We start from the raw sequence: 14769 nt of genomic DNA, 5'->3' as shown, positions 1-14769 counted from the left end.
AGGATCCCTAGGGGTCGCGCAAGCCCATCCGCCCGCGCCCACAAACACTGCAGAGGCGCCACCCATAAGAAACAAAGACCAGTCGATTTTTATTGGGCGTCGGGGGGTGGGGGGTGGAGGTCGGACTGGCCGGTCAAAGGAAGCCCCAGAGGGTCCCCCTACTCCTGGTCCTTGGCGTCACCGTGCGTGATGACGTAGCAGATGTTCTTGTAGTCTACATTGCCGCCCACGTCGGGGGGGAAGGCGGCCCACATGTTCTTGATCTAGGGAAAGACGCGGGGTATCAGCAGGTCCTGAAGCCAGCCAGCCTTCCTCTCTGGTCCCCTCCCGCCTTCCCAGCCTTCTGTCCCCACTCACCTCCTCCTGGGAGAAGCGATCACACTGCGTGGTGAGCAGCTCCTCGAGGCTGCAAGGGTGATGGACCCACTTGAGATTGGGCTTGTGTGGGCACCCCATGCCCGGGGCTACCACCCCGCCTTCCCTGATGGCCAGGAGGTCACTCGCTGACCCCAAGGGCCTCCCTGCTGTTGCCCTTCTTCCCCCAGCCCCGTTTGCTTTGGAAATGGAACCCCCCCCCCCATTGCCCTTGTCCACTATCTTATTTCTCCGTGTCTGGCAGTGCCCAACCCTTGGCCGTGTGGGGATAGCTGCAGGGGCCACTCACAACTGCTTCTTGATGGTGCCCTTGCCCTCGGGGTCCAGGACCTTGAAGGCCCCGGTGATTACATCCTCAGGATCAGCACCTGAGGGGAAAGGAGGTCAGAGAGCAGAGGAGGCGCGGGTGTCCCGGAGTAGACAGTTGGTGGAAGGGCAGCTGGCACCGTGGCCCCAGGACACTTGGCTTACCCTTTAGCTTCTCCCCAAACATGGTCAGGAAGACAGTGAAGTTGATGGGCCCGCTGGCTTCCTTCATCATGGCATCTAGCTCTTCATTCTTCACGTTGAGGCGGCCTGGAACGGGGGGTCAGGGGGAGGTTGGAAGGAGCTTGGAGCAGGGTCCTGGGGCCACAGCTCAGCTTCCCATCGCTTCAGGCCCTCCCGACTATTTTTCAGCTGGGTAGACTGAGGCCCAAAGTGGAACCCAGACAGAGCCAACTGAATTCTCCAGACTCTGTAGGGAGCAGCTCACCCATAGCTGCAAAGGTGTCCCGGAGGTCCTCCTTGTCAATGATGCCATCACGATTCTGGTCAATGACAGTGAAGGCCTGTGGGGGACAAGAGTGTAAAAGAGTGAGGTTCCCATGAGATATCTCAACCTGCACCCCCACCCCAGGGAGAGATCAGGTTTTGGCCGCCAGCCAGCGGTCCTCTTCCACCCAGCCTGGGGAGTCGGGAAGGAATTCTCCTCCCCCCCCCCACCGCAGACAGGTGCACATTCCAGAGGGGCCTTCAGTCACCCTCACCTCCTTGAACTCCTGGATCTGAGTCTGGTCGAACATGGAGAAGACATTGGAGCTGCCCCCTTCTGCCGCTGCCCTTCTCTTGGCCTTTTTGGGTGCCTGGGAGGTGAGAATTGGGCAAAAGGGCATGTGAGCAGTTCTCCATCCCTCTCAGAGGGGTCTTTCAGTCCTTCTGGTAAACGAAGGAGCTTTTCACGTCTGCACCGCGACCTCCTCATTTTCCTCCCCTCCTCCTTGGGACCTGTCTGCTGAAGAAGCTGCTATGATTGCATCCCCCGAATTCCTCTCTGCCCCCCACCAAGTCCACATCCCTCCACACATGCTGTTTGACCTGGATCCACTGATTTTCCCCTGTCTTGAAACATCACCTTTTCAAGTGTCAAAATGATGGAAGGCACCCAGGTTTGGCTCTTTCCAGGAGGTTTTAGAAGGGCCAGAGCAGTGAAGAGTGGGGCCAAGCTGGAGATAGATTGGGTATTGGGACCCTCACTCTGTCTGTTGCCCTTCAGCAGCATCAAAACAGGGGAGCCTATTTTTTCTTTAACTTTTGTTGAGAGAGGAACTAGCTGTCTTCTTTCAGGAGGTGAGGCCAGGGACAGGGAGCATCTCCACTTACCATGTCTCAGGTCTCGTAGAGGCTGGGCAGTGCTGTGACTGGGAGAAGGCAAAGAGGCAGCGTCAGCACCAGGCAGCCCCTCCAGGGTTATATACTCCCGCCCCAGGGAGCCCTCACCGCACCCAGTAACCTTAGCCCTGCGGGTGCCCACCCCAGATACCAAAATAGCCCGGCTCAGGTCCTCTCCTTTCATGGAGGGCCCACAGCAGCTGGAGCCACAGAAGGGAGGGAGGGAAGAAGGGAGGAGGTAAGAGAGGAAAGAACAGGTCCTGGGATGCATGTGTTACCAGGACCAAGGCAAGAAGAGACATTTTATTCTCCCAAAACACTGGCTGGGATGTGCTTGAATTTCCAGGGGAAAAGGGGGATGTCCAGACCAAGGCTGAGTTCTGGAAGAGAGAAGAGCTGAGATCCTGTACCCCCCGGTGCCAAGGAAACATTTAGTAAGGACTTGCAGTATACCAGGCAGTATGCTGAGCTTGGCACAGTCTCCCCCTTGCCACTGTGAAATTCACAGTCAAGGGTGTGAATGTGGGGGACAGAACATTCCATCTGTAGAAGGTGGAGATCTTTAATTTTTTTTAACACTTATTTTTATTTGAAAGGCAGAGTTACAAAGGGAGACTTAGACACACACGTCTTCCATCAGCAGGTTCACTTGCCAAACGGTTGCAATGGTTGGAGCTGGGCGTATCCAAAGCCAGGAGCCTCATCCAGGTCCCCCATGAGGGTGCAGAGGCCCAAGTACTTGGGCCGTCCTTAGCTGCACTCCCAGGTGTACCAGCAGGGAGCTGGATGGGAAGCAGAGCAGCCAGAGGCTTAGCCTGCAATGCCCTGGTGCTATCCTTGTGGGTGGAGGTTTCTTACATCCCCTCAAAGTCTGGGGGATGGGGTTTGGTCTCAGGATTTGTGCTTCAAGTCCCTGGGCCTTCATTTCCCATTTCCCTAGTATAAAATAGAGCTGCCCCCCGCTCCTCTCCTTAGAGGACTTGTTTTATAAGTCACAAGAGGCTTGGCCTTGTTAGAAGTTACAGTCCAGCCAGGCAGAAAGAAATGTACCCCAATGCTCATGAGCCCCAAGTCAAGGTGGAACAACCTTGTCTGAGGGTTAGGGACTGGTTTCAGGAAGTACCCCAGAGTCAGAGGGAGGTGGAGGGGCAGGCTTGCTACACCGAGGGCAGGGCATGGACAAAGGTCCAGGGAGGCAAAGATCGGGGCTGTTGGGGTGGTCAGAATGGCAGTGCTAGAACTGTACCCTGACACTGCAGGGTCTGAGGAAGGTGTGAAGTGGGAGGACATGGTCTTTGGCATTCAGAGAAGGGAAGGCTGCCAACAGGACATGTCCTCCTTGGGGGGCTGGGATGGCCAGTGGTTCTTCCTGGAGCAGTCTCTGGAATTGTGAGGTACCCATTCTGACCCCACCAAGTTTTAGGACCCTTATTCCCTCCCTGCAGTTGGAAGTCTAAGAAAATGATGGCAGAGGAAAGCCCGGGGTGGTGAGGACACTCCATTGCTCCCTCCTCCTGCTCCCTCTGGGATCCGATATCCTAAGGAAGATGCCTCCCTGCCCCCGCCTCCCCCCGGCTCCATACCAATGCCTCTAAGACATTTTCCTTTCTGGGCACTGGGGCCTAGCCACCTGTTGTCTCTAAGAAGAGGGAAGAAGCTACCCTATACTTAGCAGCTGCCCTTGGCCTCCTGCACCAGCCCCTCCCCACCTCGGATGGCAGCTGCCTCGCCTTATATGGTTACTACGGGGGTCCAGGCCAGGGAGGGGTTCCCTTATTACTGGGGGTTGTGGAGAAGACTCCAAAAAAAGAAAAAAGGGGGGTGTTGTTCAGAATGCTTGGGTCAAAACAAATGGAAGGTGGAGAAGATCGGACTCTGAATGGGAATTCACAGGGTTGGGGGTTGCGTTGGGAACGAGGAGCTTGGGAGAACTCAGGAGCCAGGGAGGAACTGAGAAGATGGGAAATCAGAAATTGACTCCTAGCACTGAGGGTCCGTAAGAGAAGGGAGTGTCAAAAGCATGGAAGGAGGGTTGGCACAATAGCCTAGTGGCTAAATCCTAGCCTTGAATCTGCCAAGATCCCATATGGGTGCCAGTTTTTGTCCTAGCTGACCCCACTTTCCCACTGTGGCCTGGGAAAGCAGTGGAGGACGGCCCAAAGCCTTGGGACCCTGCACCCATGTGGGAGATCCAGAAGAAGCTCCTGGCTCCTAGCTTCAGATAGGCTTAGTTCAGGCCTTTGTGGCCACTTGGGGAAGTGAGTCATCCGATGAAAGATCTTTTTCTCTGTAGCTCCTTCTCTTATATATCTACCTTTCCAACAAATATAAATAAAATTTTTTTCTTAAGTTGTTGGGTTGAAGCTCCCATAGCCAGGTCTTCTGCAGGTCCAGGGGCGACCCGTGGGGCTTACGAAATGGGACTGGGGTCCTAGTTCCTTTAAAGAATAGGAACACAGAGATGGTGCTGGGATTCATGGATTTGGGTTCTAAGATCCTGTGTGTTGGAGGGGGGGAGGCGGCATTCAGAGGGTCGCGATCTGAGAGCTGGGATGCCGGATTCTAGGGAGTAACTCAGAAGGAGGGGAGCTGGGGAGAGGGCCCTGGGATTCTTGCAGGAAACGAGAGTCAAGGGTTGCGGGGGGGCAGACCTAGAAACACTGAAATCAAGCGTCACGGGACGGAGAAGGGGTGGTAGGCTCCCGAGCTGAATGGACGCTAGGAGCCCAGAAAAGCTTCAGGGAGGGCAAAGCATAACCACTCTGATTGGTTACGCGCTGCGCTAATGTCCCCCGGCTGTCTCCCCGCGCTGTCCCCAACTGTCACCCCCATCTCCGGTTGTCACCATCTATCTCTGGGTTGGCACTGCCCGCTGGTAGCATCCCTGCCTTTTCAATGCTCCCATTGGCTGAAACAGCAATCTATCCTCCCACCCGGTCGCTAAAGGAGGAGAACTCAACTGTCAGCCGACCCGGTAAAAAAATCACAAACTTGGCCCGCCTTCCCCAGCTGCCATTCCCTCTTGACCATCTTGGGAAAATAAAATAATTCCTCAGCTCTTCCGATTGGCTGCGGATGCTGTCTGTTACCGTCAGCGCTCATTGTTAATTCGACCTCCGCCTGCTCCCTTTTTCATTGGCTCTCTTCCTACCACTCTGTAGCCTAGAGGCGCCCAGGCCCCGCCTCCCACACCTACAGGGCCTGCCCCCTCTTTCCCCGCCCTTCCGCGGCCGATTCCCCCCTCCGCCTTGCTTATTGGCCAGGAGATTCAGGTTCTCGCTTTTCTATTAGCTATTCCCTTAGTCCCGCCTTTACCAGACAAGAGGATTGGCCGGTCTTTTAGCCGTTCGCGGGCTCCGTTTCCTCTTTCCAGCTTGACCACCCCTTCCCGCCTCCAAGCCCACCCACCCTTTCAGCGATTGGCAGAAACCCAGTTCCTTCTCTCCTCTCATTCGTCCAAATCCTCTGGGAGGCGGGAGAAAAAAAAGGAGCGCTATGGACCGGCCGGCGCGCAGGCGTGGAGGGCGGGGATCCAGGCCACTTAGCCGGCTGTGCAGCGTCTGCGCAGGCGCGACGTCGGCCGCTCGCCCTCAGCGGGAGGGAGGGGGTGGCGGCGAGAGCGCGCGAGGGGGCGAGAGGGCGCGAGCGAGACCCCGGCGCCCCGCGCCCCCCGACCCCTGCCCCGCCTCCGCGCGCTCCGCAGCCGCCCCGCGCCGCCCCGCCCCCGGCGCGCGCCGAGCCGCGCCCTTCGTCCTCTCCGCTTCCCCGGCGGGGCGGCTCGGGGAGGCCTGAGGGGCGGCGCCTTCTGCGGCCTCCCCGGCGGGGGGGATGTGAGGGGCGGCCCGCGGCCATGGAGACGGGCCCGGCGCCCGTGGTAGCCCCGCCGCGCCGTCATGGCGCCCCCGCGGCCCCTTCGCCGCCGCCCCGGGCTTCCCGGGCCGGGCCAGTCCTGGTGGTGGCTCCTGGACCACCGGTGACTACAGCCACTTCGACTCCCGTCACCCTGGTGGCCCCCGGGGAGGCGCGGCCGGCCTGTGTCCCAGGGCCGGCCCCGGCCGCCACGGTGGTGGTGCTCACGCTGGAAGCCTCCCCTGCGGAAGCCTCGGAGAAGCAGGTATCCCCGGGCGCCGAACCTTCGGTGCCGGTTCCGGTGGCAGCGGCCGAGGCCGAGACGTCCATGACTCCGGCCTCAGGGACAGACGCAGCGAAGACGGAGGAGGCTCGCACCTCAGCCTCCGCAGCCCCGGAGACCCCCAGCAGAACCCCTTCCAGAATGGCTCCTGGGGCCTTGGCCGCCAAGCCCCCGCTGGCCCCGAAGCCGGGAACTGCAGCGGCCTCGGGAGGGACCGCACGGGGCGCCACGGGACCGGTGACAAGTGGCCCTGGAGCCTCAGCAGCGGCCTCAGCCTCAGCAGGCCAGACCCCCGAGGCCCCCTTGGCACCGGGGACCGGCGAGGCTCCCGTAGCTGTTGTCACGGTGACCCCAGCCCCGGAACCTGTCGAGAACTCCCAAGACCTGGGGTCCACGTCCAGCCTGGGACCCGGTATCTCCGGGCCTCGCGGGCAGGCCCCAGACACACTCAGCTACTTGGACTCTGTGAGCCTCATGTCCGGGACCTTGGAGTCCTTGGCGGATGATGTGAGCTCCATGGGCTCGGACTCTGAGATCAATGGGCTGGCCCTGCGCAAGACGGACAAGTATGGCTTCCTTGGGGGCAGTCAGTACTCGAGCAACCTGTGAGTACCCAGTCTCCTCCTCGCGGGGGGAGTTGGGGTGGGGTGGGGTGGGGGTAAATGATACACCAAGGGCAGCCGGAGGCTGGCTGGAGCCTACATGGCGTGATGAGCGGGCACAGGGGTGGCCTGGAGCATCCTGAGGTTTCTGTGGCATGGGTGTGTTGGTGAGACTTTCAGGTCACAGGTCAGGAGATTGGGGTTCAGCCCTGATGTTACCCCGCTCCACTAGCGGCACTGCCATGCATCCTCACTTGAAGTTGCAGCAAATGATCCCGAAGGTCATCCCAGCGCCCGGTGGAGAGGCTGGGAAGGATACAGGCACCTGCCTTCTCCATCCTAGGATTAGATGGAGCACAGGTGCACAGGAGCGGGGGTAGGGAGGCTCCTGAAGGCAGGGCCCTTCCTTGAATCGGGAGAGGGCGGGCTTGTTTTCACCCAAGGGTCCTCTTTCCCCATTTCCTCCTCTCTCCTAGTTCCCTCCAGGGGGCCTGAGTCACCCAGGAGGCTGGGCCGTGCTCACCTCTCCCCTCTGACGTCCCTGTTGCCTCACTCTCTGGATCCCGCCCGTAGTTCTCATGCCCCTGGACCTGCTGGTCGCTTGAGGTCACTCAGGTAGCTGGACACTATGCTTGGTCCTCCAGCTACACCCCTGCTCCCAAGGAGACCATCCCCTGGAGGAAGAGATGGTGGGAACTCAGCTGATGCCATCAGGGCCATGGGAGGGTGTTACAGGCAAGGGGTTATAAGGCAATAAAAGCTAGAAAATCCCTCATTGAGGACCAACGTTCATGGTTCTGAAGTTTGACCTGGGTGATCTCCCATACCGGCACCTGTGCTGCTGTGTGCTCCTGATGGGTGGAAGAGTGAACTGTCCCTTGACTGACCTGCCTGGGTCTGCATGCCTGGGGCGCTCTCCTGGGGAGCCTGGGTGGGCTCTGCAGCCTGCCCCCCATGTACCAGTTGCTGTGTGGGGTGCTCTAAAAAAACCTGACGCTGAGGTCGCTGTGTATCCCTCTAAAAAACCTCCCTCTCTCATGCCAAAGGAACCCACCTGTGAGGCCAGGCTGTGGGTGGCACACATTGCCGTGAGAGTGCCTCGTGGCTCACCACGGTCTGGTTGTAGGGTCAAGCTCCTTGGCCCGCACATGGTCTCTTTGTCTAGCCTGGCCAGCCTCTCCAGTCTCTCCTGCCACTCTTTGCCAGGCCTTCTGTGTGTGGGTCCTGCCACGCCAGCGCTTGCTGTCCGGCCTGCCAGGAATGCCCGTCTTCCCTTCCTTTCCTTTCGTGGCTTGCCTAAGATGCCTTCTGCTCCAGGAAGCCTTCCCTGGTATCAGCTGCCCCCAGGCCCATTAGGTTCCTCTTTGTGTCTTGGTCATTGCAGCTGTCTCCCTCTTAGGCTGGACCATCTTCCAGGCCTCAGTTGGAAGTGGACTTAGGTACAGGGGAGTGCAGGATGGGGGCTTCAGGGACAGAGGGAAGGAGCTTCAGGGACAGAGGGAAGAAGCTCTTCGTTGCCTACTAGTCCTTATCCGTAGGTTTCTGTAGTCTGGTAACTCTGTGACTTGGGTGGTAGCCTCTAACACTGGGGAAGAGACTCAGGTGCTCCTTTGCTTACTGGGAGAGGCCTGGGGTTGCCCTCAGCTCTGTCTGATTCCTGAGACCCAGGCAAACCTGGTTTCCCCTGGGAATGTCAGCCAGGTGGAGGAAGTGGCAGAGGGCTGAGGGATCTCAAGAGGCTGGCAGTTGATTCTGAGGAGACCGAGGGTTCTAGGCTGGCCTTCGCTCACTCTGAGCCCTGACCACCCACCAGATCCCCTAGGTGGGTGCTGTAATCCTAACACCTCACACACAAAGACACTGAGGCTCGGAAGAATGAATTGACTGGCCCAGGGTCACACAGTGTGTAAGCTGGGGAAGCTGGAACTTGGATTCCAGTGTCGTGAGAAACATGACTATTTTTTTAAAATTATTAATTTATTCCTGGGCTCGGCAGCGTGGCCTAGCAGCTAAAGTCCTCGCCTTGAAAGCCCCGGGATCCCATATGGGTGCCGGTTCTAATCCCGGCAGCTCCACTTCCCATCCAGCTCCCTGCTTGTGGCCTGGGAAAGCAGTTGAGGACGGCCCAAAGCTTTGGGACCCTGCACCCACGTGGGAGACCTGGAAGAGGTTCCTGGTTCCTGGCTTCGGATCGGCGCGCGCCCGCCCATTGCAGCTCACTTGGGGAGTGAATCATCAGACGGAAGATCTTCCTCTCTGTCTCTCCTCCTCTGTGTATATCTGGCTGTAATAAAAATGAATAAATCTTCAAAAAAAATTATTAATTTATTTAAAGTCAGTCGCAGAGAAAGGAGGAGTGACCTGCCCACTGGTTCACTCCCCAGATGGCTGCAATGTACCTGGGCCATCTTTTGTTGCCTTCCCAGCTGCTAGCAGGGAGCTGGCTTGGGAGGAGAGCAGCCAGGACTTGATCTGGTACCTGTATGGATGCTGACACCAGCGACTGGCAGCTTTTTCTGCTATACAGCACTGGACGCTAAAACATGCCGTTTGAGTGTCTTGCGCATTCTTCCCCAGGTTCAGATACATGAGGACTGGGATTTACACACTATCTCTATGTAGCTGTCTCACAGGGAAGGAAAGTGTTTCTGTGGGGTGACCTGGAGCCCGAGATGGCAGGGCAGACCACTCAAAATAGGGGCTGTGTGGCTCCCTGCCATCTGACCCCTCCCCGCCCCTGCCCTGCAGAGAGAGCTCCGTACCTGTGGATGTGGCTCGGCAGCGGGAGCTCAAGTGGCTGGAGATGTTCAACAGCTGGGATAAGTGGCTTCTGCGGCGTTTCCAGAAGGTTTGTGAGGGCCGAGGTTGGAGCCGGGTAGTGCGTGGGGTGAGGAAGGTATAATCTGGGGAGGCTCGGACTGCAGCAGGTCCTGGTCCTTAAAGTTGGAAGGCCAGGTCCGGCGGGGTCTTACCTGTGGGAGGAGTGTCCAGGGGGCCGAGGGGTCCCAGGGGTCAGCTTAGGGGCTAAGCTGTGCCCTGGTCTCCCCTCTGCCTCAGGTGAAGCTGCGCTGCCGGAAGGGGATCCCCTCCTCTCTCCGCGCTAAGGCCTGGCAGTACCTGTCCAACAGCAAGGAGCTCCTGGAGCAGAACCCTGGCAAGTTTGAGGTGTGTGCAGCCCTGGGGGTGTGGGGATGTGTGGTCCTGTCTGTGCATCTTCCACACCCTAAGCTGATCCCTGCCGTCCACTGTAGGAGCTGGAACGGGCCCCTGGGGACCCCAAGTGGCTGGATGTGATTGAGAAGGACTTACACCGCCAGTTCCCCTTCCACGAGATGTTTGCTGCCCGAGGCGGGCATGGGTAAGAGGGCTGGACAGCACCTCAGGCAGCAGTCAGCACGGCTGTGTCAGCCAGCGTTTGCGGAAGTCCAGGTGGATATGGGCTGAACTGAGAGTAGGTCGTGCCCTCCAGGACCTCTGCTTCAGGGAATGAGCGTTAGCTCCTGTTGAGGTGTCCAGGGTGGGGGACTCCACGCTCGTGTGTATTGTGTCTGTGCACCTGGGACTCACTGAAGAGCTGAAGCCCGAAGGAACAGGAGCTGCAGTGGCAGAGTTTCCTAGCCCAGGGGTCTGTGGGTGGTGCCTGGGCAGAGGGGTAGGGGAGAGCTGCAGCTGGCTGGGAAGAGCATCACCAGACCACCAAGACCCTGGGAAGCTGTGCCAGGCCCTTGGGGTTTTGGTCTGTTGGCTCAATTGCCCATAAGGTGGGCTGTGCTCTTGGGGTGTGCAAGGTGAATCCCTAGTGGATGCTTGTGATCAGGATGGTCATCCCTCTGTTGTGTTGATGGAGCACTCGCTTGTGGCTGTGCAGTTCTAGTCATCCGTGATAATGGTGAACAAGGGGACAAACTCCTGTCCCTGTGGGTTGATTGTAGTGTAGCGGGGTAGACGATATGTCAGATAAGCAAAGAAAGCATGTTGTGTGTGAAATGGTGCCAGAAAAGGCGGGCGTGGCGCGGTTCCAGGGGACTTGACCTGACTTTAGTTTTAGAAGGATCATTCTGGTAGCTGTGTTGAGAACAGACTGCTGGGAGATGGGTGGGCAGAAACAGACTGGCCAGGAGAGATGGTGATAAGAAGGCAGCAGTGGTGTCCGGGGGGAGGTGGCTGAGTGGGGGTTTGTTTTGAGGATAGAGTCAAAGCATTTTCAGTAGATGTGGAGTGTAGAGAAAATTCAGTCTGACTTGTGAGACTTGACGTCCGGGGACGCTGAAGAATGGGGTTCCTAGTGACTGGTGTGTGTGGGATGAACTAGGGCAAAGATAGGTTTGGGAGGCATACTAAAAGCTCAATTTGGAGTGTTTTCATTCAACGTGCTGCTTGGATGGGCGATGTGCAGGCGGGGATGTAAATCAGTCAGCTGTATAATAGACGTAGGTCTGGCTTTCAGGGGGTTGGCCAAGCTGGAGGCTGTGAGCTGTCAGCTGCCAGAGGGGCTGAACCTACTGCTCCCATCCCACCCCCTCCATTGGATGCAGCTATGGAGGCCCAGGAATGCGCTCTGTCACAGGTCCTGTGGAGGTCTGTAGTGACCTTGGGAAAGGCAGTTGTGTGTGAGGCAGGAGTAATAGCCCAACTGGAGAATGGGAGGAAGGAAATGGAAGCCAGCAAGTCTGTATGCTGCAGTTTCACAGGAGGCTTAAGGAAAGAAACAATGTGGTGTAAGAGGGGAGTGCAGGGTCAAGAGACCAGCCCCAGCTGGTGTGCCCACAGGAGTGGATTGGCAGAAAGCAAGCCTGAGGGTGAGGGAGAGCTGGACTGGTTGTAGGCACGGGGATGAGCTCCAGAACCCAGCAGGGGAAAGGCTGTATGTGTGGCCAAGGTCACAGGCGTTTAGGCGTACCTCCACAACAGGGGAGCAGGCACGTGAGTGAGGACAGAGGGAGCTGTGCAAATGACATGTTGATTTAGCACGCCTTAACCCGCCTGTCAGACTCCTTAGGAATGCTGTAACTAAGTGAAGAAAAGATACTAAGTACATAGTAGTAGGTTAGTTTGTAGATGAAACACAGAAGAGGAGGGAGATGCTGTTGTTAGGAGTGTGTGAGGCAGAAGGCTGGGAGAGGACCCAGGTCAGCACTGCTGTTCTGAGCAGGAGGTGGTCTGAGCTGGAAGTAGCTATGGAATTGGACAGAGGGAAGAGACTGAGCGACTCAGAGTGGGTCATGATCAGCCTTGCTCATCGGGAGAGAGGAAAGCCCTCTCTGGGACACGAGCCCAGGCATGGCGATGGCGCGCCTGCAAGGCAGAGGAGCAGGCTGGGACGATTTTGTTCTTTCTGGTGCAGAAGGCATAGCTGCTTCCAGATCTTCCTCAAGAGCTAGAACTTGGTGGACATGCCATGCTCTGGATGATAATCCAGACAGTGCCAGTGGAGGGCAGATGCTACGGAGGTGGAAAAAGTCCTGGAGAACATGACCTTGAAGGTTTTTGGACTGGTGGCAGATGCAGCAGGGAGCGGGCACCTTGGCTGAGGCTGCATAGGCCGGACGGGGGAGGAAGATGGGGAATGTGGTGGTGCGCCCTGAAGTGAATCTAGAACTGGATGAGGAGAGGTCCGGCCTGGATTGGTGTGTGTGGACTCGGGCAGAGAGCCCCCAGCTCCTGTGACCAGCCTCACTGCATTCTGCCTTGTCTCCACAGGCAGCAGGACCTGTACCGGATCCTGAAGGCTTACACCATCTACCGGCCTGACGAGGGCTACTGCCAGGCCCAGGCCCCCGTGGCTGCCGTGCTGCTCATGCACATGCCTGCCGAGGTCAGCAGCTGGGCAGGGCCGGGGGCCTGGGCCGGTGTTGGGAAGGGTGGGGGAACTCACCTCGCCATACCTTGTTGTCGCCCCTCTCAGCAAGCCTTTTGGTGCCTGGTGCAGATCTGTGACAAGTACCTCCCTGGTTACTACAGCGCAGGACTGGTGAGTGCTGGCAGGCTAGGGGCTCTGGCTGTGGCTTCCCCCGCAGGGCCTCACCTTGCCCGACCCCAGCCCTTTTGTCCCTCTCCTCTGGGCCTTCCCACACAAGAGAAGCCAGCTCTTCTGATGGCTCACTTCACTGCAGGAGGCCATTCAGCTGGATGGAGAGATCTTCTTCGCACTCCTGCGCCGGGCCTCCCCGTTGGCGCACCGGCACCTGCGCAGGCAGCGCATTGACCCTGTGCTCTACATGACTGAGTGGTTCATGTGCATCTTCGCCCGCACCCTGCCTTGGGCTTCTGTCCTGCGTGTCTGGGACATGTTCTTCTGTGAAGGTAACCCCAGGGGCCTGCTGGGCTGAAAGGGGGTTGGGCTCCCCAGGGGAGATGCCAGGGGTTTGTCACTGTGCCCATGGGACCTTGTTGGTCTGAGACTTCAGCATAGGCATCCTGGGAGCTGGGACACGGAGGCCTGACCCTGCTTCCGTCCCTGACCTTGAGCCTTCTCTCCCCGGAGTCAAGCCCACAGCTGCTGTCTCCCTTCTTCAGGCCTGAGGCAGCAGGTGAGGCATTGCCCCCTGAGATCCTGGACCTCAGCCCTTGCCTTCTTCCTCTCTGACCCCACAGGCGTTAAGATCATCTTCCGAGTGGCCCTGGTTCTGCTGCGACACACACTGGGCTCTGTGGAGAAGCTGCGCTCTTGCCAAGGCATGTACGAAACCATGGAGCAGCTGCGCAACCTGCCACAGCAGTGCATGCAGGAGGACTTCCTGGTGCATGAGGTAGGCCTGGCCTCACCCTGTCCACCCCCAGACCTGCTCCTGCTTACTCCCATTCTTATCTCCACCCTGGCGCTTACCACCTGTCCATCTAGGTGACCAACCTTCCAGTGACAGAAGCCCTGATTGAGCGGGAGAATGCAGCCCAACTCAAGAAGTGGCGGGAGACCCGGGGTGAGCTGCAGTATCGGCCCTCACGGCGCCTCCATGGCTCCCGGGCCATCTACGAGGAGCGCAGGAGGCAGCAGCCCCCCCTGGGCCCCTCCTCCAGCCTCCTCAGCCTCCCCGGCCTTAAAAGCAGGGGCTCCCGGGCCGGTGCAGGGGCCCCCTCGCCACCACCCCCCATCCGCAGGGCCAGTGCTGGGCCGGTCCCGGGGCCTGTCGTCACTGCTGAGGGACTGCACCCATCCCTCCCCTCCCCGACTGGCAATAGCACCCCCTTGGGCCCCAGCAAGGAAACCCGGAAGCAGGAGAAGGAGCGGCAGAAGCAAGAGAAGGAAAGGGAAAAGGAACGGCAGAAGCAGGAGAAGGAACGGGAGAAGCAGGAGAAGGAGCGGCAGAAGTGGGAGAAGGAGCAGGAGAAGGAGCAGCAGAAGCGGGAGAAGGAGCGGCAGAAGCAGGAGAAGAAGAGCCAGGGCCGCAAGCTTTCGCTGCGCCGCAAGGCAGACGGGCCCCCGGCCTCCCAAGACGGTGGGGACAGGGCCTCGGCGGCTGAGGCCCGGCAGGATGCCTACTTCTGACTTCCGTCCTGGCACTGGACTGCGTGGTCCACCTTTTCCTGTCAGGAGCAGGCCCGGCCATGGAGGCTGCCCTGGCCCCCCAAAGCAGGCTGGCGCTCTTGGTGACTCCAATCTCCTTGCCAGCTGCAACTCTACCAGGACAGCCACAGCGTGTGGGGCAGCGGTGACTGAGGCTGGAGCCTCTTGCGTCTCCGGGCTCTCCATCACTCCAGGCTGTTTCCCAGGGTCCCCTCCCAGGGGCTGCCCCTTGGCGGCAGGAGGCAGTGTGCTGAGGATTCATGCACTCCTGTGGCTCTCCTCACCCACGATGGGGAGCTGGCTTCTTTTTCTCTTCTTGGGCCCTGCCTGTCGTCTGTGTGCTGGCCAGGGGCCCCGGGCTGTATCCTGGACATCTCTGAATTGTAATTATGTATAGAGGACTGGGTTGGCCCCAGGCGTGTGTTGGGGGGTACTCGCTCTTTCAACTCTCCACACATTTCTCACTCTGGTTTATTTAAGGGGACGTGCATTGGGCTAGGACCTTT

The 14769-nt window shown here is 58.7% G+C and overlaps 2 protein-coding genes across 4 annotated transcripts; one reads left to right on the top strand and one right to left on the bottom strand.

Annotated features, from left to right (window-relative positions):
* Positions 1 to 65: 65 nt before the first annotated feature.
* Positions 66 to 5512, bottom strand: MYL11 (myosin light chain 11). Of its 3 annotated transcripts, none has more exons than XM_058680522.1 (8): positions 5434 to 5512; positions 2017 to 2054; positions 1404 to 1499; positions 1130 to 1205; positions 847 to 951; positions 665 to 743; positions 358 to 406; positions 66 to 263 (listed from the first exon to the last, which is right to left on the bottom strand). In XM_058680522.1, the coding sequence occupies exons 2-8, from the start codon at positions 2017 to 2019 to the stop codon at positions 159 to 161; spliced, it is 513 nt and encodes a 170-aa protein (XP_058536505.1). In that variant the 5' UTR covers positions 2020 to 2054; positions 5434 to 5512; the 3' UTR covers positions 66 to 158. The 3 variants fall into 3 exon arrangements, with proteins under 3 accessions (XP_058536505.1, XP_004586940.1, XP_058536506.1); XM_004586883.3 differs by lacking the exon at positions 5434 to 5512 and adding an exon at positions 5341 to 5420; XM_058680523.1 differs by lacking the exon at positions 5434 to 5512 and adding an exon at positions 4997 to 5200.
* Positions 5513 to 5694: 182 nt separating this feature from the next.
* On the top strand, positions 5695 to 14709 carry TBC1D10B (TBC1 domain family member 10B). Its single transcript, XM_004586882.3, has 9 exons — positions 5695 to 6762; positions 9508 to 9607; positions 9817 to 9924; positions 10011 to 10117; positions 12460 to 12574; positions 12665 to 12730; positions 12873 to 13062; positions 13354 to 13508; positions 13601 to 14709. The coding sequence occupies exons 1-9, from the start codon at positions 5876 to 5878 to the stop codon at positions 14243 to 14245; spliced, it is 2373 nt and encodes a 790-aa protein (XP_004586939.2). The 5' UTR covers positions 5695 to 5875; the 3' UTR covers positions 14246 to 14709.
* Positions 14710 to 14769: the final 60 nt, after the last annotated feature.

The sequence above is a fragment of the Ochotona princeps genome, chromosome 24 (assembly GCF_030435755.1).
Source record: "Ochotona princeps isolate mOchPri1 chromosome 24, mOchPri1.hap1, whole genome shotgun sequence".
In the NCBI taxonomy this organism is placed as follows: domain Eukaryota; kingdom Metazoa; phylum Chordata; class Mammalia; order Lagomorpha; family Ochotonidae; genus Ochotona; species Ochotona princeps.
The sequence above is the reverse complement of the archived record's forward strand: the minus strand, read 5'-3'. Positions and strand labels throughout refer to the sequence as shown.